Here is a 23,352-nt window from a genome sequence, read left to right on the forward strand (position 1 = left end):
TTTGATTAGTGCTCAGACCTCATTATAATAATTTGCGTAAATATCATTGGTAAAGTGCATGCAGACAGCAGCGCGAGACTGGTGCAAGTTTATGTTTTGTCTAGCATGCGCCATTCCATGTGAGCGAGCTGCGTTTCATAGCAGACCGAGCTAGAGCGTTCTAGAGTCGGGAGCGAGTCGCGTGGCAGATGGTCAAGCAACAAGTCCGTACGGAGAACCAGCCGAGAGAATCCACTGGATTTGACAGCGCAACCGCGGTGTTCAGGCGTAATTTGCAGGTACGTTTCTAACAGCTGTACCATAGTGATAGTTGTGTAGGTGAAACAGTGCCGTGTAGTGCTTTTTACATGCCTTAGGAATTGACTTTTACTTGGAGTGGTCGATTTAATGTGTACATAGAGTGTGTCAGTAAGAACAGAAAAATTGCGTAATTCTGAGAGATATAGGGTCAAGTTGTAGGCTAGGTTGTCAACTATATTGTCCGAAGGTCACCGTCAGAAACACGGCGAGAAACTGGACAGGGAGAGAGCAGACTGTTGCCTTGAATTTCCCTTTACTTGGAGTCAGAGTTAGTCAGTAGCATTCCAAAGATATTTGGGTAATTTCAGGGAAGTTGCCCGAGTGCGGAGTGCGGATTGCGGATTGCGAGTGCGGATTGCGGAGTGCGGATTGCAGAGTGCGGATTGTGGAGAGCGGAGTGCGGATTGCGGAGTGTGGATTGCGGAGTGCGGATTGCAGAGTGCGGATTGTGGAGAGCGGAGTGCGGATTGCGGAGTGCGGATTGCGGAGTGCGGATTGTGGAGTGCGGATTGTGGAGAGCGGAGTGTGGATTGCGGAGTGCGGATTGCAGAGTGCGGATTGTGGAGAGCGGAGTGCGGATTGCGGAGTGCGGATTGCGGAGTGCGGATTGCAGAGTGCGGATTGTGGAGAGCGGAGTGTGGATTGCGGAGTGCTGATTGCAGAGTGCGGATTGTGGAGAGCGGAGTGCGGATTGCGGAGTGCGGATTGCGGAGTGCGGATTGCAGAGTGCGGATTGTGGAGAGCGGAGTGTGGATTGCGGAGTGCGGATTGCAGAGTGCGGATTGTGGAGAGCGGAGTGCGGATTGCGGAGTGCGGATTGCGGAGTGGGGATTGCGGAGTGCGGATTGTGGAGTGCGGATAGCAGAGTGCGAATTGCGGGGGTTTTTGGAATTATTTTAAGCATTGTGAACAACCTTTAACTGTATTAAACACTCTAAAAAGTGACTGCAAAGGACAAACATAGCATAAACATTTATAAAATGCGAAAAAGCCCTATGTTCTGTTTGAACAGACATAGCTCTAGCTTTTACTACACTTGTTCTTATTAATTATTTCTGGTAATGAAACCAGTGATTCCTCAAAAGTGCCCTTGGCACTGGAGCTCTCAAGCCTGAAGAAACCTGTAAAAAGAAGATGATGATAAGAAATGACAGCTTTAGAAGTGGGAGGAAAATCCCGGAGGAATATTCTGGGGAAAACACACAGAATCATCAGGTAGGGACTGAAAACCCAATCTACAAGTGGCCAGGGCAGGAACCAAAGCAAGGTCACAGCGGTGGAAGGCAAGGAAGGAACCGCTACGCCAACCTGACCCCCTATTGATGTAAGTGTAATTTTAATTCAATTCAATTTAAGCAGAGAATACATGAATAATTAAATGGAATGGTCGAAAAGACGTAAGAAGCGAACGTATAGTTATGGAGGTATCTTCCAGAACCCTTGACTTGTGGCGAGATGCCTTGGACGAACTAACACAGAACCAAAAAACAAGAACAAGTATGCACGGATAGTTGGACCAAGACGGAACTTATAAGCATGTAAACTTACAGAAAAACTAGAAAACTACGTATTGAAAGAAAAAAGACCCAACAATTGCTGGAAAAAACAAATACGAAGCAAGCAACGTAAGATATCGGGAGATGAGAGCTCTTTAATAGGCATGTTTGAATCGACACAAAGATGAGAGTGATTTAATAGATTCGTATGTGTGTGATTAGCCCCATAAATGTGGCCAATTTACTGGACTACCTCCGTAAATATAAAGGCCACACTTCCACCATGTACAAAAACATGTCGAGCTTTGTCAAATTTAGATTTTCACATTTAGGCTTAGTTTGTAGTTAATTTTTGCTTTAGAAGCATACTGACCCTCTTTATAGGCTAATCAGAAAGTGCTGCCTTTTTCAGATGTCTAATTTTTGTGAAATTTCATGTTGAAATTTTGATACGCAAACGTATGTAAACGAATCTGGAAATTTCACGCAAAATTAGACATCTGAAAAAGTGAACGGCTTGATTACCTCTTGAGCAGGATCAAAGCTTGACTTGTAGCGGTGATCCTCTCAAAGCAGCCATCCACAAACTCCTGTAGAGCACACTATACAGGGAGATTCAGACACAAGAAAGCAACATATCAGTCTATCTGCAGCTTTCATCAGACTTCCCAAATTGTTGTAAAAGGTAATGCTGTAATTTTCAGATGTGGATGGAGGGTTTACTACTTTATAGCAAACATTGTTACACTGACCTGTTTAAAGTTTTGAGTTCACAGATGCTTGAAAAATCAAGAAACAAAAGCTGTTCTTGTTGTCTGGTTCCCTGGCCCTAGATTAACCTCAAACAGCACTGGAATAGCCCCTTTATATTAATTTCAATATTTCTCTTTGTATTCTCCTAAAAATTCAACTTTTACCGAGACTATCATTGTATATGTACCTGCAAGTCAAAGACATTCATCTTGAAATCTTCATAGTCGTTGTCAAAGTCCACCTTGCGGTGGTCCAGCACATCGTAAGGCTTCTTCTTGATTCCTGAGTAGATGTTCAGGAACTTGTTGGCCATGGGTTCAATGCCTTCAATGCGAGATGTCGTCAGCACGGAGTAAGTGTCAATGGTGCCTAACATCTCAACGATCTGCAAACAAGAACATATCACCATCACATAACATTCTCCCTTATAGAGAATTTATAGTCAAGCGTTCATTTATAAATTAACTCTCTAGTTCTAAATTTCAGTCATTGTCCCAATCTCTATGTATTTTATTAGCTTGAGCTAAACTACCTGTTTCCAGCACTTCATGAAAACAAATTTTTTTTCCTTGATTTTTACCTGATAAATTTCCAGAATTCCATGACAAATATTTTCACTTGAACAAGGATGCTGGGAGTTTAACATCACTATAAAAATTATGCAGCAAAGCAACTTGCAATACAGGCAACTTGTTGACAAGCGATGACCTCCCTTCTCCCCTTATAGCAATCCTTTCCTCACCACATGCAACAGAGATCTATGCACATACACCAAACTGGTGCAAACCTGTCCCTTCTGGATTACTGTCAAATTGACCTGTCGCGGTAGAATAACCTTAGAATCGTGTCAACGCAGCTTGTGAAATATTGTCCAATTACATGATGTACAAATGGACAAGGAACGCGCAACATCTGAGATTAGCATACACAAATTCCATAGGGTTGTCTAAAGGGTGTGGCTAACTCGCAAACGGCAATAGGTCAATTCTCTTGAGTTTTCCCTTCTTTTTTTCTTTTTTTTCCCCAAATTCCCTGAGTTTCCCCTGACTGGAAAAATAGAAACTCATTTTTACAGTTTTCCCTGATTTCCAGAGAGGCCGAGAACCATGTGGTAGAGCTGCTAATATTTCCTTGTACCTTTTCAATCCTCTTGCAGAAGGCATCAAACTTGCCAAAGATGTACATCTCTGAGAAGTCAAACGGTCTGGCACCCCGTATCTCCTCAATCTTCTTCTTGGTCTTCTGGAAGCCCTTCTGGTACTCCTTGTAGAGTCTGGTAGCTGCGCGCAGCTTGCTGAGCAGCTCCGAGTAGGGCTGGTCCCATATGCGACTCATGCCGTCGTTGGTGATGTAGTTCTTGCACGCTGTCACCATCTGGTTGGTCACCTAGGTCCAAATTTCATAACTGTTACAAGAATTCTTGTACAATATGCTACGGCAAACAAACAAGTTCCAAATACATTTTCATTACTTTGTGAAAAAAAATATTTCAATTCCACTTTAGCCCTTTAGCCTCTGTAGCGTCCCAACCTGCCCTGCCTATTACTCCCTGAAGCCCGAAGCCGCCTGAGTACTTTATGGTTTTATTGATTCTTCAGTGAATGTTATACAATGGACTACAGATGCTAATTGGTTTACAATGTGTCAGCTCTTTAAATTTCGAGCTAATATTTACTTAAAAGTCAGTTATCTAAATTCTATAATGGAAAATTTGCTTTCAATGAGGGTCATGATGGGTGACCAACATTGATATATATTTTATAACTCAATAAATTTTACATACACCAACAAATGTTTGATTCTATATCTTCATTTAAGGCAAACTATTTTTGCCTGATACTTCATCGAAATCCTTAAAAAGTATCAAGTATTTTCTTCAATTGGTACTAACTGATGTAAATTTACTACTTTGGATGAAAATTATGAATACAAGGTATTTATGAATTCTGTAAAGTCATGGTAACATTAACATTAATGCAACTTCCTATTAAGCCATATTTTATGAGGAAAAACTGCAGCATCATTCCTACATGTCCTTAATCAAATTCATGTACATGTATCATGGATTTCATACCTTTATAAACAGAGAAGTCATTCTCTCTGATGTGTTGTAGTATCTGGAGATGCTGTGGATCATACGGATGGCATTGATCAAGCTAGGGATGCAATCCACCATACCAACCTGCACAAAATAATTCAATCACTTGATTCTCAAGCAAACAATTGGTACTGCAGTAAATTGATTCAGCACGAAGTCCCTAGTAAGGGAAGCAAATTTGTTTAAGGAATGGCTACATACACTATACATTGGTCACTCTTCTATATAGATGTGTATCACTGACCCTATTAAAGGCACTTAGAAAAGGGAACATAATTAATATCATTGGGCAGTTCCACAGAATTATAAACCTCAATGCCAAAATTTTAACAGAGTTCAAATGCCACAAATGAAACATATAGGCATATGTCCTTTTGAAACCGCAGTTCCGCATGTTGCAACTGAAAAATTAATAAGGCAAAAAAAAAAAAAATAGTTCTGCTTCCGGTTTCCCTACCTACCCTATTCTGACAGCCCCTACCTTAATTTTTTTATGGGAAAAATGAGGAAAAATCACCTGAAACCATCAATTTCTACCTTTTACCCTTGACTACACGCAGACACCTCCATATGATCGTACACAAAAAAAATTGACCAAAAAAATTATTTCCCTACCTACCTACCCTATTTTCATATGCCATGTAATCGGAAGCAGAATTTCTTCTTTTTTGTGCCTAATTGGGTACATCAAAAAAAGTTGTCTGAGAACGTGGGCCACCATGGTGTTTTGAACCAATTTCTACTACGGCAAAAAACCACTGTAGTAACTAACTGATATGTTTTACCATCCACTTTATTATGCACACTGTGGAATAGTCCAAAATGTATGTCTGACACTGTGTAATTCCACTACTATGCAAACTATGCAAATTAATTAATGGCCAACGACTGGTAATCCTGTCTGTGTTCACTGATTTTAATCCTCTCTACAGGAAATTCATCTCACCTCAAACAAGTGATTGTATTTCATCATGTTAACACAAATAATCTCTCTCAGGTGACTCAGATTGATGAGAAGAGCCTGCCAGTATCATATGGAATTTGGACTCCTCTAAAAATCTGGTCTCCTTTAGTGTGAGGAGTCTAACCTTCACCAGTGACCTGTCACTTTCCTAATTATCGTCACTTAGGCATGAGCAATACCAAGTCTGTATTTTATAGAGTCTAAATTTCACACTACACCGGTAAGGCAAAAAAAAAAATAAGTCGATCTCTGGTCAGCGCGCGCGTCAATTTTAATCATGCGCGTCAATCTTTTTTTTTTCTAAAATGTTTCCGCGGTAGCTCCAACAGCGCCCTCTATTGTCGCACCTCCTCAATTTTTTTATACCAAAGAGCACCAAAGAATGGGAAATTGCACCAAGGCAAATGATCGAGAGCACCAAGGCACATTATGGAGGACAACAATGTACAGGAGGACACCAAAAAAGCAAAATAGTACCCCACCTTGTCTGTACAATCCAAGCTTGAAGAAAATTTTTAAAAAAAGCAAAAAAAAAAGCTGCGTCCCCGGGTCAATTCCGGAACTTTGGTCTGACCAGAGACCGAATATCTTTTTTTTTTTGGCCTAATACCTACCGGGTCTGAATGATAGAGCGGTTCACAGAACTTCTCCAATGTGTACAGATACTTGACGTTATCTCTGGCCTCGTTGGCTGCGTCAGTGATGCGGGAATCAAGCTCCTTCCAGACCTGTGTGCAAACCATCCATCATCATCACACACAGCGTGGCAGGGTAAACAGATAATAGGTTGTGTAAAGAAATAGCAGGAACGGGATTTAAACCTGTGACCTTTGGGAAATCCTGCGCCAGTCAGTTTCTTTGTTCAAGCTTTTATTGACTTAAGTATAACATCCTCTTGTGGTTTAAGTTGAGATTTGAAGGTTTGCATGGTGGAAAGATACTAAGACAAGATAAGTTTGCGGTAGCACCATGTGAATAAATCTCTTTTGTGAGTATGTGTGGTTCTGAAAAGAACCGGAGGGACTCAACGTTTCGAACAGTATGCTCTGCCTGTCGTCAGGAGAATGGGGGATTCCAGGGATGATGCGATGTTATAAGGATGGGTGCGGTGAGGCGTGAGAAGGATGCAAACTGGTGAAGCTCGAAACCGGTGGTTTAATTGATAACGGAATAAACTATTCAATATTGGGTTTTGCACTTCACCAGCATATTCCATTTACACTGTATACTCAGTGTTGTCCCGAGTGATAGTGAGAAAAAAAATTACAAACTACTCGCTTGGGACTTAAACCCACGACCTCCTGCTTACTAGTGCAAACGTCTATTACCCTTCGACCCCCCGAGCTTAACCAGGGTCGGGCGGCTGACTGGTTTGAATCTGATATAGCAGGGGGTACTGCAACTAAACTATCCACAAGATTAAACTTGGGTCAGGTGATGTAAATTCAATATTGGGTTTTGCCCTTAACCAACGTATATTTTTAAGAAACCACAATATATATCATTAAGAAACCACAAAAGAAAACTGATTAGGTTCACTCTTAATATATATGTAATATGTTGAAAAAGAAACCTGACTAGAGTGGGGTTTGAACTTTGGACCTCCGGAACACCACTCTACCAACTGAGCTATCAAACCCTATGTTGGCGGTCTGCCACACGGAAAATGTCTTTGTTTATGGGGCACTAGTCAGATGTCAAATAAATTAATCAAACACAAACTTCACTACAAGGGACAAAGGGCCAAAAAAGTCTCAGGGAGTAGAAGAAAAAAATATCAGGACGACACTTACTTCATGTGTAAAAAGTTGAAATTATTAGGCCATGTCCAAATTAATCAGCTAAATTGAAATTATACATGCACTCATGAAAGAGGCTCAGGCCATTTCCCATGTGTTACTGAGGGCTATAGCCAAATAATTGGCTTATATGAGAACGCCTTGTGTTCTCCAATATTACTTGGTATTTTCTCATTTTGCCTATTTATTAACTTTAATTGACCTATCGCGGTAGAATCGCGTCAACGCAGCGTGTGACGTATTGTCCAATTAGGCCGCATCTCGATAATGAATGCCCGTTATTTCCCGTTCTGTCTGCGTTCCGGACGATCAGTCTGCAGTTGTCAAGGAGGGCGGGAATCTGCAGACTGGACGGGTGTGTGCGTTCAAGCACGGCGACTTAATACATGATGTACAAATGGACGCGGAACGCACAAAATCTGAGACAAACAAAACTCGTACAAAATTCCCTAGGGTTGTCGAAGGGGCGTGGCTAAACTCGCAAACGGTGATAGGTCAATTGTATTAATATATACCTAATCATTAATTTGTAACTTGTATTAACTAACTACACACTTCTTTTGCTGCTTTGATATTACGTCACTCTATTTTTTTGTGATGACACTGTATCAGTATTGTCAGTGGAGAGTACAAAATAAATGTTTAATGAATTATATTGAATTTAGATGCAGCCTAATATCCTGTTACTTTGAACAATGCGACAAGAGCACTCTACAGACATACCTTGAGGACCTTACTCTTGGCCACGTTGAGCACATGGATGACCATCTTGCATTTATGACTCTTGACCTGATCCACGATGGAGTTAAACCTTGCAGCGAGTAGTCTCCAATGCTCCAGCTCAGCCAGCGGTCCTGTGTCATCTGCCTCCTTCCTCATCTGCTCACTCTCCGCTAAGACCTGGCGGATTAAGCAGCAGATCATCAGGGCCCGATTTCAAGGCGCTGCTACGCAAAAAATGTTGCTTAGCACAAAAAAAGCCTGGCTTGTAAAAGCAGTTTACCAGCCAAAACTCCACGTGATTTTCATGCTATAGTAAACAACAGCTGAATGCTAATCACAACAATATACATCACATGGAGTTTTGGCTGGTAACCTGCTTTTACAAGCCAGACTTTTTTTGTGCTAAGCAAATTTTTTGTGCTTTGCAGCGCCGTGAAATTGTCCAATCTCATGAAGCTTAGAATTCTGCTGGGCAAATACGAAAGGAAGTGTAATGTCCGTGACAGAGACTTTTAACCATATGTAATTAATGATTCAGAGAAATGATACAAAACTCCTAGTCTGTAAAAGAAGAATGCATAAAAAAACAGGAGTAGGCCTAACTCAAGGTTTTTTTTTATCAATTTGGAAAAACTGCCTTTTTTCAAATACTGCCCCAAATTTATCATATTTAGTTAGTCTAAATTTTGTTTGCAATCGATTACACACCTATGAATGGGTTGAAGCCAGGTAGACTGGTTCCCTGATGTTACAATTCCCTGACGTCTATAAATTGCTCAATTTCAATTTAAGTGGGGTCAGGGACCAGACCGGAAGAACGTCATTGTTTTTCTTGGTTTTTCCAGCATCTACCAACACAAAACTTCAAACAAGTCAGTGTAACAATATTTGCTATAAACTACTAACCCACCTAATCCATAAATTTCTAAAAATTACAGCAAAAGCAAATGGTGTAAAGTCACAAACTTGTAATGACTTGTTAACCACTGATGAAATGTTACCTGTTCAATATCTTTACACCAGAAAGTGACCAGCTCATCAAAGGCGTCTACAATCTCTGGATTGGCAGCTGCTAGGATGCAGTCTGCTGCAGTTTGCAGACTATCAATGTCCAAGGCCTCACAGTCGCGTAGCTGGATTGCACCCGATACATTGGTCTGTGCACCTGTCATGACAGATAGGTACCATGAGAAACTGGCAACAAGTAACAAACAGAATCAATGCAGGAGGTCGTGGGTTCCAGTCCCACCCGAGTGATTTTTTCCAACTTTCAAAAAATTCCATCTTAGGCCAAAAAAAAAAAGTCTCCGGTTTCTGGTATGCGCGCGCGTCGCCGTAGCCATGCGCGACGGCAAAATGAAAAAGTTTTTTTTTCAATGAAAGATGATGTCTCAAAACCGCCAAACTCACTGGTTTGACTGGAATCCTGCTGCTGCACAATTTTAACGTGTTTTTAGATTGGGTTATGGTCGAGAATAAGCTTTATGTGGCCTCTCTGGACTCCCATATATTTGCACTAAGTTTAGTGGGGCACCATTTGCAGTCATCAGCCGACATTTGAAGCAAAAAAATCAGGTAAAAAAAAAAAAAAAAGCCGCGTCGCCGCATCACTTTTTGGGCAAGCTCCATACCAGAAACCGGACACTTTTTTTTTTGGCCTTATAATAGTGTAACGCAAATGGGTCTGGTGAACTTGTGAACTACAGAAGCAGGGCAGGGTGAGCGCCTGGTAAGGATTCAATGTGTATAAGACTGGTGGCTAGAGTAGGTTTCCATAACAAAAAATAGTCTAGTGGGTTGGGACTGGAAGTTTGGGAGCTGTGGAACGTCAGCCGTGTCCAGTCATAGGGAATAAGTTAAGGATTACATGTGTAGCTGTCAGTAGACTGACAGGGTGTTTTGAGATGTGTAAATGATGTTGTGGATAGCTAAAAGGGGGATATGTAAAATAACCTAGGCTAGAAAGAGACAATCAGATACATGTATGTTTTGAGCACTTTTAGGAAGGGCTGCAAATTAATCTTATGAGCGGAAGGGAACTGAAAATGGTTATATTGTTGGACCATTATTTTGTGACCAATTCTGTTTGTATAGGGCTTTTAAAACAGGGCTGGTTGGGTTCAAGTGATTACTTGGAAGTTGGGAAAATAATAGAAACTGGGACTGCCTGGGTATAAAGGGGCAGAGCTCATTAGTGAATTAGCCAGTTGTTGGGCTGAGTAGTTTGAATGAAGTTCTGGAGAGGAGTGAGACCAATTTGTATAAAGTGGAAATACTTCGTGTATGTAGTTGCAGCTTTAGAGAAGGACATCTGATTAGCAGATAGGTTGTGTGCTGGAACTGGATCGAGCGGGTTGGAGGATAATTTATGTGAGTACGATGACATACACATAATCACATGCAACCATGTATACCTCGATCTAGGGCATTGTCAGTGTAACCTGAGTTTACAGTTATACTGTTGCTTTTGTCATGATTTCAATGATGGTGTTATTGTGTAGTAGTGTTCATTCTTGTAAATAGTGTGCGGAAGAAGTAAGTGGAAGTGGAGTCAAATAAATTAGCTAGACATGAGTAGAATAAGAATAATCCTCTCCGGGTGTGCCATTCTTCAGAATTCCTTGTCCTCAGTGTAACGGGCGGTATATTTCCACCCAAACGGATCCGGTCCCTGGCCATATTTACGCGCGAGCGGCGCAGCTCCCGGGTTACTTGGTCCCGGCGAGTCAGGGGTTCATTGACCTCAGGGAAAACCGCCACAATAGTTAATGCGGTACCCGCTGCTATGTACATCAGATTCGAACCAGCCAACCGATCCCGTTAGCTCGGTGGTCGAGTGGTAAGACATCTGCACTAGAAAGCAGGAGGTCATGGGTTCGAGTCCCACCCGAGTGATTTTTTTTCCAACTTTCACTCGGGAGGTAACACACCGAGTATACAGTATTTAAACGTCGGTGAAGGGCAAAACCTAATTTGATTTACATCAGGACGCAAAATTCCATCTTATAATAGAATCAATGCAGTTGCAGCAAAGTGTCCTGCCTAAGAACACAAGCAGCATGATGGTTTGGATAAAACCCCTCATATAATGACATTAAAATGGTCAGACATGCAACATGAAAGTTGCACGCACACAAAAAACAGAAATTACAAGCTGCATGAGCCTTTCTACAGTTTTATCCCAAACGATACACTTTTCAGGTTAAAAAGAGGATATCCGATCTGTGGAAAAACTGAATGCCTGCTATGACATGTATCAGACTGAAGAGAAAATATTGGACTTTTAATCACTTTGAGGGTCACTAATAAGGGAATAAATGTGTGCTCCGGAGGTTTTTATCACTCGTTTAATACCGCTTAGAGTCTGGGTGCTGATAATTACCCAAGCCGGAGGCGAGGGTAATTATCAGCACCCAGACTCTAAGCGGTATTAAACAGAGTGATAAATACCGACCGAGCACATATTTATTCCCATTCATAAATACCTTATCCGTAAAAAAATATCAAATAATTCGTTCAAAAAATCCCGATTTTGTTCAACAAGTTGACTTCATGCTTTTTGAAACATCCCTCTAGCAAAATAATGGAGTGTTCAGCTGGCGAGTAAGATGTAAACAACCCTTTTATGGAGATTGACGCGCGCGTAACATGTTCTGCGCGATGTCACGCAGAATGCACCTGGGGCGTTGCGTTTTGAATGTAGAACTATAAAATTCTGACTCGCTTGTAGTGTTGTGCATGCCTACGTGAGGATTGTGAACGTTCAACCAATGAAACGGTAAGAGGCACTGGATTTTTAGGAGTCCACATTTTATTGTGACACTGGAAAAGTGTTTAAGACCAGCTAGTCATGTCTTTATCATCCGTTTAAGACCGGCCACGTGACGGGATCTCGACCAATAGGAATGCGTAAACTGTCTGAGGTATTTATGAATGAGTATTGACCTATCGCTGTTTGTGAGTTAGCCAGGCCCTAAGGGAATTTTGTACGTTAAGTTTTGTTTGTCTCAGATGTTGCGCGTTCTGCGTCCATTTGTATATCATGTAATTGGACAATATTTCACAAGCTGCGTTGACGCAATTCTAATGCGATTCTACCGCGATAGGTCAATTTTGGCAATACTGAAAATAATAATAACAGGCTGTCGAAACTGCCTGTTATAATCTACATAAAAAGCTAAAGCCGAACAAAAAAATTGTTTTGCTTCCTACCCTAATTTTATGGCACAACCCTAACGTTTTTATCAGCAAGTACAAAACAAATCATTATGTATTTTCTGTCTTCACGAAAACACTTCCCAACAACCTTTTTACATTAAAACACTCGTAATATTTGTTTATTTTCCTACTTACAATCGCTTTTTTCCGAAAGCAAGGTTTTATCATTTTTGAGGGTCACTTTTGATACTTTTTCCAGGCACAAATAATTCAGACTCAAAATGTACATAAAATTGAATACTCCATTCAATTGGCACAAAAAAACATTTAGCAAAATAAAACAAAAATTCCGACCTACCAACCCTATTTCCGAAAAGCGTGTAATCGGAAGCAGAACATTTTGCTGTTCGGCCTTAAGAGTATACATGCCTATGGTGACAAAACTTACTTCCAACATACTGCATGAAGCCATCGAACGAATCCAAGAATTTCTTCTGTGTTCTCTTGCCGTGCGGTGTCTCACCCAATGCTCCCCAGTTGTCCAGGGCGTGTACAGCAGGTTTGAAGACCTTGCTGAGTATCTGCTGGATACCAGGCAAGACGCTCAGCTTACCAGAGCCTGATGTGTCAAAGAAACCGTAATTGATCTCCTGTATGGAGTAAAGAAGAATTCAGTGAGTTAAAAGGAAGATACAACATTTGCAAACATCACACAACGAAATGATAAAGTGATCACAAAATGGTAATCCTTACTTTTAGGACCCCGTTCCTATATAGGAAGGGAAAGACTCACCAAAACAGTTGACTAAATGACACTCAAAATTGACATTCTGATACTTCTTGGCACATCTGAACAATTGGCAATGACACCTTCTTGAATATCAGCAGGTTTAATTTTGTGGAAAGAGGGCAAGGCTTTGATTTATGAGGGAAATTCAGGGGTAAAAGACGACGATGACAACCAGAAAACAGACTCAAAAACCAAGATGGCAAACGTGAAAGCTTGATGCAATGAAAGCTCGATGCTGATTGGCTGATAAAAAATAAACATCTTATATATTTTTAGTCTGGTTCCCAGACCAAAAGATTCAGGAATAGTCAGAATCTTTTGGTCTGAGAACCAGACTAACTTATTTATTTTTAGTCTGGTTCCCAGACCAAAAGATTCAGGAGTAGTCAGAATCTTTTGGTCTGGGAACCAGACTAATTAATTTTTTTAGCAGCCAATCAGCATCGGGCTTTCATTATGTAGGGCTTTCACGCATGTGAGAACTACAATAATGCACGTCTGACTGCAAAAAAAGGTAGGAAAGTCACATTTTCTTCGAAAGTGCTTTCAAAACTACAACTAACATGAGTTTATATGAAAAAAAAAGAAGACTGCTTTAGCCTGCAAAAGTCACTTTGGTACTGGACAGTCATCTGCAAAAGTAAGTTTTGAACAGATCTTGTAAAAAATAGAGGTGTCCTAAAAGTAAGGATTACCCACAAAATACCTTACTGGATTGCTAGGGAATGACAGTAAAAAGCATCCTGTAAAATCGTGGCTCCTGGTGTGCTCACATTTTCAAGAAAAAAAATATTTTTCCAACGCTGGTCAGCCAACCAGTGTTGGAGAAAACTGGCTTTTTTCAATAAGTGCTTCTAAATTTTCATATTTAGTTAATTCGCATTTTCTTTGCAATTGATTACACACCTGTGAAAAGGGTACAAGCCTGCTAGACTAATTATCTGACCTTACGATTCCCCAAAGTCCATAAATTGCTTCGTTTCATCTTAAGTAGGGTCAGAAACCAGACTACATTTGTACAAGAACATGATTGGTTTTCTTGGTTTTTCCAGCATCTACAAGCCCAAAACGTGAAACAAGTCAGTTTAACAATATTTTCTATCACATAATGATCCTCCAAATCCATTTATGTCGGAAAATTTCAGCTATTTAAAGCAAATGTTGTACATTCCCTTTATCATGTTTATGTAACATTACAAGTCTCATATGCAACCTGTCAATAGGCGTTATGGGCTCCGTGCACAAGTACCCCCTCAACGGTAAGAAAGAGAGAGTTGGGGGAGACTACTGGGAGAGACATTCTAACGCAAAGCCAATGATGCCTGACGCTCACGGAAAGACACTATGATGGGTTTGTGCACATGCAGTTTAACAGTAGTCGTGCGTACTTTGCGCTTTACGCACACAATCGTGTGTTCACCGTCGATCGTGGACGTCCTATTGTCCCTCTTTTGTTTGTAATCACTTGTTAGCGAGACTCCCATAGGTTTTGTACATGACCCCAATCGCAGACGTATGCTGGGAATCGTGGACGATATTGTTCTCTTTTGTTCTCTGGTATTTTTCGTCCACGGTTTGAAAAGATGAAAACGTACTCACAAACCATTATGCCCCTTCTCTTGTTCGCGCACAGAACCCATATTTGGGCAAATGAGGGTACTTGTAATGATGCCATTTGGCGGCATAAACAGACGTAAATCTTAGGGATTATTGACTAAGAAATAGCATCATTACGGCACCTTTAGTAACACAAAAAACTCATACCTTTGTTTTTAATTTTCAATTCAATTATATTTATTTCCATCAAAAGCAACTTATTACATTGAAAGTCTTGCTCCAGCTCATATAGTTCTGGGTCATTTTTTGTGTTTGGCTGTCATTTTCACAACCTATTCTTTTATTCCAGAAAATGTTGAAGTTGGACATCAGTTTAAATTTGCATGCAGCAAACATATCAAGAAAAATATCCATGCAGATTAAAAACTTGGACTATCTTTGCGTTTTAATTAATTAGCAACTTAATTGGATACCCTGATGTTGATTTAAGACCCTGACTAAAATCCTGAATTATAGTAGAGTCATTGGTTTGAACAATTTAAAACAAAACTTAAACAAAACTAGATTACAATTACCTTGAAACTGACTCAAAGCTGTTAATCAAAATTCTCCAACTTGCTAATCAAGAACAATCAAAACAAATAAAAACATATGAACAATGTTAGTTGTGAACAAAGTAAACAATTTTGGTCCACTATAGAACAAAATAGGTCCAATACAGAAAATGAGATTCATCAAAACCAACATAGATGAACCTGGATTAATTCTAACACTTGTATCACAAAACAAATTGTCTTGTCAAATAATGACTATTTTGAAAACAACGAAATGAGCCTTTTACAAAACAAGGCAGATTAAAATCTTGAAACTATTTTATTAACTTGGTGGATAAAACAGCTCACCACAGGCATGCCAAACAAGACAGTTAATAAAATGTCAAAATCGTACAAATATGACAAGTATATGACAACAGACTGACCTCATGGATGTTGCGCTGGTTGAGAGTTTGATCAGTCTTGCTCCGTAAGAAGAAGATGCACTGTCCAGTCAGGCCTTCCTCCAGACCACTGGTAACAAACAATCGCTGCATTTTACCTCCTTTGGGCAGCGTCACAATGCGACCAGAATCTGCATGGATGAAATCCACGTAACAAAATGATCATCAACTTTTATCTCAACACAAAGTTCTTCCATTACTGAAATGTTTGTCCAAGAGCGCTGGTCTTCATCAGCAGGATGACCAGGGGCCATTTCATAGAGATGATAAGCACATTTTTTTTTATTGCACAGAAGATCATGAAATTTGGGTAAGATATTGTATTACTGTGTTCATTCATTCATTCATTCATTACTGGTTATTATTCTCCTTAACTTAATTATTGACCCACATGTCTCACTCACCATGACTGGGCGCATCACCGTCTTGAAGGAAACACATCAGCGATCGTGAGCCATCTTTCTCAAAGAATCGGTCCATTAAGTCCAATTGCTGGGGAAAATAAAAAATAAAGAAGACAAATTGTTTTGAAAATGCTCACATTGTTAGCTACAGAGTTCACTGAAAAGACAAAAACTTCAAAATAAAGAAGATAAATTATTTTGAAAATGCTCACATTGTAAGCTACAGAGTTCACTGAAAAGACACAAACTAAAACAACGGTAGTTTCATCAAAGCAAACAAGACCACAATCAATCATTGTTATGAACACAAATTCTCATCTTACAAACATTGAAATACTTGGGTTCCTATACCCTTTCGACTGGAGACAGCAAAAAGCCAGCAAAGTCTAGAAGGCAAAATGTCATCAACATTTATTCTCATTTTAAAGCTACTGCACATTCACAATAACGGTACCGAGCTTAAGAAAAACAGGAAAGAAAATTGTTTTCTGACAAACACGGAGGGTGAAATTACATTGAACATTTACCATCCATTTACCATGTTTGACTTAACAACTTTTTAAAATCTAATTTCATCCTCAGTAAAACTGATCGTAAAGCTTCATGTGTTACCTCAGAGGAGTCCAGTATATGTTCTTCTATGGCTGGTATTTCCAGGCCAGTATGCAGCTGGATGATGTCAAAGATGTGCTTGTGGAGAGGGGAGATTCGAGTGCGACGCATCTCACGAGCATCTTTAGCTCGAGCCTAGCAAGATGTAAAAAGAGTGGGTTTTAATATGATAGGAAATGTAAATCAAAGTGTTTTGGGCACTTCCACAGATCATTGCAGCTATCCAAAAAGTAACTGAAAAAATTATTGTAGAAAAGCTTACTTGGTTTAAAGATGGCACTAATCTCCCTGTGAAATGATTCTTTCTGGCATTGTGTCATTTTGAAGAAAGCAATGAAAGAAGGCCATTTCAAAAGATGCGTCAAGTGACGCATTTTTGGAAATTTCCGTTAGTAGTTGGTTTGTAATTCGGCGAATCCGTGAATGGGTGCGCGCAAGTGTTGACACAATGCACACGTGCGCGCAGTTGCTATTGTAACGAAACATTGGACATAGTGCCAGTCTAGGGTACTGGTGCCCGCGTCGGTGGTCTCCGCGCTGCTACTGTCTATGCACCCGCTGCCCGCGGGTATAAAAGCGTGCGTCAGCCGCGCGCGCGACACTCACTCACTCTGTCAGTCACAAGCAGAAGCGCATGACACGAGTTATTTCTTGGGTGAGTCGTCAGTCAGTTTCATGCAGGTCTGACAGCGCTGCGATTGATTATCCGCTAGCGAGTTAATCTAGAAGAGGGACCAACCGGACGGGCTGCCTTTACATCACTAGTTGGTGAGTTAACTGGCCAGGAAGAGTTAGAATAAGCAGCCAACATTGTGTCCACGTTAGAGTTAGCGATAGACGCCTATATAGGAGTCGCCTGTCAAGGCGCACACAATAAAACACCATTGTTACGTTATATAAAGAGGACTGTGACTTAATCATTGTCTCCTGTGAGTTATTGGGCCTAATAGGGTGAGAGTGATTGAGTGCGAGTATCTCTGGTCCACTGCAATGCCTGGGGGTATACTTCCTCCAAACGAAGTAACGTCCCGGGTTTCCCGGTAACCGCTCATCGGGAAAGCCTAATCCTGTCAGCGTCCGTCCGGCGGCATCTCCCGGCTGGAGGCAGGGACGAAGGGTCGGCGGACCGCTACACTATTATTCATCAGTTGAGTGAGTGACGTTGCGTAGCTGCAGTCGGCTGAATGAGAACATGTCCCGGATGCTGATTTCGGGCGCAATTCAAAGCACGACTCGGCAACTTTTGAATTGAAACTGAGATCCTAGAATATTGTTTTCTCAGAATATACAGCATTCAATGAGCTGAAGTTTCATAATGTTAGTTGTTAAGCACCCATCTTTAGATTTTGAGCAACTACTAGTCAGAATTGTCTGGAGCCCACTTATGTACTGAAACTTTCCAGTTTATAGTTACTTTAGAAAAAAATCTCAGCTGAATGTCAGCGATCTTTCACATGAACGATACTTTGCATAGAAAAAGAAAAGCTCTTGGGGACAGTCACCAAAGGGAATGGACCGATCCACTGAGCGCAACCCCCCCCCCCCTCCCAAAATCCGCCCCTGGGCAACTACATGTACATGTGCATCTCTCCAATGCCACACTGCATGTTTCAGCTGCATGTGTCATAATCATGTTCACGCATGTCAGATTTTTGTGCACGCACGTCAGACATTAACTACCTCTGTGACTGCTCAAAGCATTTTAGGACTCGGGCTCAACCAGTGAGACCAAAGTTCCGGAATTAATGATGTGGCGATACCGTGGTGTGTTTTTTTTGGGAGGGGGGGGGAAGCTTCTTTTCTTTTTTTTTTCAAGCTTGAATTGTACAGACAAGGTGGGTACTATTTTGCTTTTTTTTTTGGTATCCTAGTACCTTGGTGTCCTCCATCATTTGCCTTGGTGCCCTCCATCATTTGGAGTTCAGCTGAACACGAAAATTTGAGGCAGTGCGGCAATAGAGGGGCGCTGTTGTAGCAACCGCGGAAAATTTAAAAAATAAATAAAACATTGACGCGCAAGATCTAAATTGATGTGCGCGCTGACCAGAGGCCATTTTTTTGTTTTGGCCTTATAATGGATTGGTCTATTACTGCAAGCATATGAGACCATCAAAACATGTCATATCCTGAAAGAAATGGGAAAGTAAGTTAAATGGTATCAGTATCAATACTGTTTCAATACGTGACCTGGTCTACATCCAGGAACCAGCAAGTCAGCGTCACCATTGTAGTAGGCAAAGAACATAAGCGCACCGTGCTTGTATGTAAGAGTGCCTTCAAAGCTGTGATGGATGGCAAACACAGTAAGAAAAACGTAGAGCCAACAAGCAGTGCTGGGTCGGCATGATTATGACAACCGTAGTGACCATTCCATTTGATAAAGAATTTGCAGTTATTTTATGTGAAAATAAACCCTACTCTCTAGTTTACAAAGCACAGCGTGGTTGCCAACCTAACTCTTGCCTACTACAATGGTGACTTATCACGGGGGTCGAAAAAACCCGATGGTCATGTGGTACTTTAACGTCGTACGATTAGAATCTTAGGTACCTGTCTTTCCTTGAGTGTCTCTGCCTGTAGAGCTCCCACCAAGCTCTTCCTCTGCATTCTCATTCTGGGATGAATGCTGAGTCTCCGTTTGTCAGCTGGTGGGTGGTCATTGCTATCGATGTGGCCATGTGAGCCACTGGCAGCATTCAGCTCATCATGGGACATCTCGGCTCCCTACACAACAATATCAACTGCAAAAGTGAAAGAGAAATCATTTTTTAATGCAAACACTTAAATAATATTCAAATACAGTCGTTTTCCTAGTTCCGGATAGCAAACATCAATCAGGCTGCTTTCGGCTCAACTACTCCACGAATTCAAGTGACATTGATTAAAAAGTGTACCTTGAGTGATGGAGAGACCACAAAATAATTTTCAAAATGTAATCTCTTTTTATTTGATTTTACGACGTCAAAAGTACCGATGTCACTTTTCCTAGTTCCGGATCGGTTCAATCAGTTCCGAATCGATCAAAACTGCTTCATGCGAAAAAAAAAATCGCTCGAGAAATTTTTTTTCAGCCAGAACCAACTGAATCAAGCATAGGCTTATATTCTGATAAAGTATTATTTCATTTTCCAAAAAATAGTTCATTCAAGAGAATTCTGAAGCAAATTTTAAAAAGAGAACAAAACGTAAATGATTTTGAAACTTTTGTCTGCAGTGCAACGGCTCGAACTCACGCACAGACCGAAAATCTTTGACCCAGCTCTAGAATATGTCATACAAAATCGATTATCGCGCGTGTAGTTGGGTATAAAGTGCACGCGCTATCCAGAACTAGGCAAAAGCATACGGTCATTCGTTGGCGAATTTTCAAAAATTAGAGACTTTACAACTTATTTTGATTCAACAAGCATTAGATGGAAGAGCTAGTTTATACGACTGCATGTAGGCCTACTGTAGTGTATGAACAAAATATTTGAAATCACACGGTACAAGTGATATACTGAGGAGAAAATTTATCGTCGATTCGCAGCTCCCGTGATTTTCTACAAACCGTCCAAACATGTCAAAGTGCGAGTCGGAAATCTGACCAAAATTCCTCTTCTAAACATTTTATCGGAAAAATCTTTGTGTGTAGGCAAGGTCGCAAGGAGCTTACATTTTTCTTTTCAAAATGCACATTGTCAGAAACAAAATTATTGGAGACTAATCCAAAAGAAGTGGGTTTTTATTTGAACTTGAAGCTATCTGGAACTAGGAAAATCCGGACATGCCGGAAGAAAACGACTGTCATGACTGTAGGCCCTATTAAAATTAGTGCAGTGTATGCAGTGGACAACACCGCAGTATGCTTGGCCTTGAGACTAATGAGAGACACACCAGGCCCTACATCATTCCTCCCACCCATGATCACCGCAAAAAAAACAAGAAGCTGCTAAGTTAGGACCCATCCATGCACATGATGCAGTGATGCACTAACCAACGTTATTAAACTAAACACATTATCAACATCATCATGTCCGTCATGCGGTTTTTGCAGGTCAAGTCCGTCATGCAGGTTATGTCCGTGGCCGTGCAAGCGCCAGTCGTCAACCTTACGATATTGTACCAGCATGCAAACACCATGGAGCTATTGCTGCCAAAGGTTTTGATTCTCATGAGTGTGTGAACCAAGGACTGATTGACCATGAGCCGACCCACTTGAGCCCGGCTGGCAACAAGCCCCATGCATCATGCACACACGTTATTGCTGGCCATGCATGATGATTCACGATGGTCGATCGATGTAACTTTTTCGTCCAGCCAAAATTCACCAGACTGAAGCAGACTTTCTACACAAAATACTTACCTGATGATCGTATAAGCGGCAACAAGTTGACTCATCAATTTTCTTAGGTTAGGGAAGTGCAATCTTGTTGCAAAAGTCTTCAAAAATGTCACTCTTTCAAAGACAAAGTCTGCAAAGTACGTACGTACACGTACACTCCAGCTGCAAAAATGGCTGCTTGCTTAAATGCACACTTTCTCAATAAAAACACATCCGCAGGGAATGTTTTTATTGTTTATCTAATTCTGAAACATGACGTGCAGTATAAAACTGTGCGGTCTCATCGAATGTTAATTAAATCAATTATCTTAAAAATGGAATTGTATTTAAGCATCAATGCTTGTATTGTAAGAGGAAATGTGTATTGATTGCCGAACTACTTTGTAGTGGTGTAATTATATGTGGGTGAAACCGCTACGCGTCAAAAGCGCTCTAACTTTTATCCAATCAAAATGCTCGACTATCAAAGTCAAAAAAGACAAACGTTTACGTCTGCCAGTTTTGATGACATCATGTACAGTAAAAGTAATAATGCATACGTCTAGCATGCAAGAGTGGGGGTTTTTTTGACACTGCAGATGTAACTGTGGAATGGTGCAGGGGGGAAATCTTCTATAGTTTTTCCACGGAGATTTCCGTTGTGAATTTTGGCTGGTGTATTAAATCCCGGGGAAAAGAATTTGCCTATTATAAATCAATGTCTTACACAGTACAGTGCTAACTGAAGCGCGTTTTATGTCCCAACTTTGGGCCCTACGTGCAAGCGCAAACAGCCCGCTCATTTTCCGCTACGGGTACAGCCGGCTACTCAGCAGTCAATCAGTGCTAGAGGGCTCACTTCATTCGATCCATTATGTAGGGCTAGCAGCAACCTCGTCCCCAGTGCTTACTTTATTTCCAACCGCGTTTCCAATAGTAAACCCTGGATAGGAAACTTTCTTCCTGTATCCTGATTGGATACCGCAATTGGCTAGTAATGGATTTTATCGTGTACTTGGTGCTATTATTCACAACGTGCAGTACGTGTTTTCGCGATCATTCACGCCTTCTCGAAAATACTAATTTCCTTTACAATTTGCTCATATTAATATAAAATATAATACTGCATGTTGTCTCGATAAGATCGTAACAGTTTGATTTCAAAAATCGTGTTTTTGTAACTCACGCCGTGCTCGCGCTGCTACGAATTGACTCTGTTTTTACCCCAGACACCGCATACAAAAAAACCCGCTAATGTTTAACGCATATCCAGGCACCAGACTGTTCCTCATTTGCATACGTGTTCAAAAATCTTGCACATGCAAATGATCCAATTCCAGGGTGGGCGCGTACTGCTCGACACCCTGGGGACGAGGTTGGGCTAGCAGTATTTTGCAGACACACAACCAGATCAGTGATGCAGGGCCGACCGTAGCCATGGTGGAAGGGGCGGGGGCGGGGGCGGGGCGGGGGCGTTTTTTTTTTCAAACCTTTTCATAATCCAATATTAAACCGTCCCAGCTGATTACGCAGAAACAGATGTGTCAAATCAATCGCAAGGAAAAAATGGACCGTGCAGCCGACCACCCCCCCCCACCCCCCGCCGGCCCCTTCCCGGCCTATACATGTAGTAGTCAGGTTGCATACGGTTGGAATCGTGACCGATTGGTCCAAAGCAGTAAACTTGGCAGATATATTCTTATGGCCCCAGAGAAGATATTTAGAAGGGGTGACACCAGAAATTCGTTTGGGAAGGGTGCCTAATTTGCATAAAGCGTTAATCCCTGCCGTGTAATATATTTATTCCCATATTTGGTTAGATGTTAATTTTTTTTATTTTTTGAAAAGTATATTTTGGGGATTTTACTTACATATCCTTACTTAAATAACATTTTCTAAAGCATATCAGAGACTTGAAGATTTTGAGGACATAATAAAGATCCAAAATGGCTGCCATTATACCCTAAAGTTGCGCGCATTTCCTTTTCCCTCTTATATCACCAAGTAGTCTTGCCAAACCTCAGTATTGATGAGCTTCAAATTCACAAAGATACTTACTGGCACAGTTACCCCAACAAAAATAAATGGGAAATCATGTGAAAAATTATATCATCTTGATATTTAGCCCACAAAAACAAAGAGAGGGGAAATGAGGTGTCCGTAAATAGGGCTAAACATTAGGCGAAGCCTGCCTAACGTGAGGGACTTGATCGTTTTTGTTTTCTGGGTTAAATATCACAATTTTATCATTGTTCACATGATTTTCCATGAAGTTTTAATCGAGTTACTGTGCCAGTAAGCAACTTGGTGAATTTGAAGCTCATCAATACTAAGGTTTGGTAAGACAACTTGATGATATCTGGAGACAAGATAAATGCGGGCAACTTTATGGTATAAT

The 23,352-nt window shown here is 40.9% G+C and overlaps 1 protein-coding gene across 2 annotated transcripts in view; it reads right to left on the minus strand.

Moving 5' to 3' along the window:
* Positions 1-21,165, minus strand: part of LOC119735419 (dynein heavy chain 8, axonemal-like) — a 146,375-nt gene extending 125,210 nt beyond the window's left edge. Inside the window, exons 1-13 of one of the 2 annotated variants that reach the window (XM_038209120.1) lie at positions 20,997-21,165; positions 19,202-19,392; positions 16,652-16,786; positions 16,040-16,127; positions 15,618-15,766; positions 12,740-12,941; positions 9,135-9,298; positions 8,134-8,310; positions 6,226-6,339; positions 4,624-4,731; positions 3,687-3,935; positions 2,737-2,934; positions 2,322-2,398 (exon numbers count right to left, since the gene is read on the minus strand). In XM_038209120.1, the coding sequence (XP_038065048.1) occupies positions 2,322-2,398; positions 2,737-2,934; positions 3,687-3,935; positions 4,624-4,731; positions 6,226-6,339; positions 8,134-8,310; positions 9,135-9,298; positions 12,740-12,941; positions 15,618-15,766; positions 16,040-16,127; positions 16,652-16,786; positions 19,202-19,366 (1,826 nt within the window). In that variant the 5' untranslated portion in view covers positions 19,367-19,392; positions 20,997-21,165. Of the gene's footprint in view, positions 1-2,321; positions 2,399-2,736; positions 2,935-3,686; positions 3,936-4,623; positions 4,732-6,225; positions 6,340-8,133; positions 8,311-9,134; positions 9,299-12,739; positions 12,942-15,213; positions 15,231-15,617; positions 15,767-16,039; positions 16,128-16,651; positions 16,787-19,201; positions 19,393-20,996 lie in introns of those variants that run through there. The other variant, XM_038209121.1, reaches the window with a different exon arrangement.
* Positions 21,166-23,352: the final 2,187 nt, after the last annotated feature.

This window comes from Patiria miniata, unplaced genomic scaffold (assembly GCF_015706575.1).
Source record: "Patiria miniata isolate m_02_andy unplaced genomic scaffold, ASM1570657v1 HiC_scaffold_29, whole genome shotgun sequence".
Taxonomy (NCBI): domain Eukaryota; kingdom Metazoa; phylum Echinodermata; class Asteroidea; order Valvatida; family Asterinidae; genus Patiria; species Patiria miniata.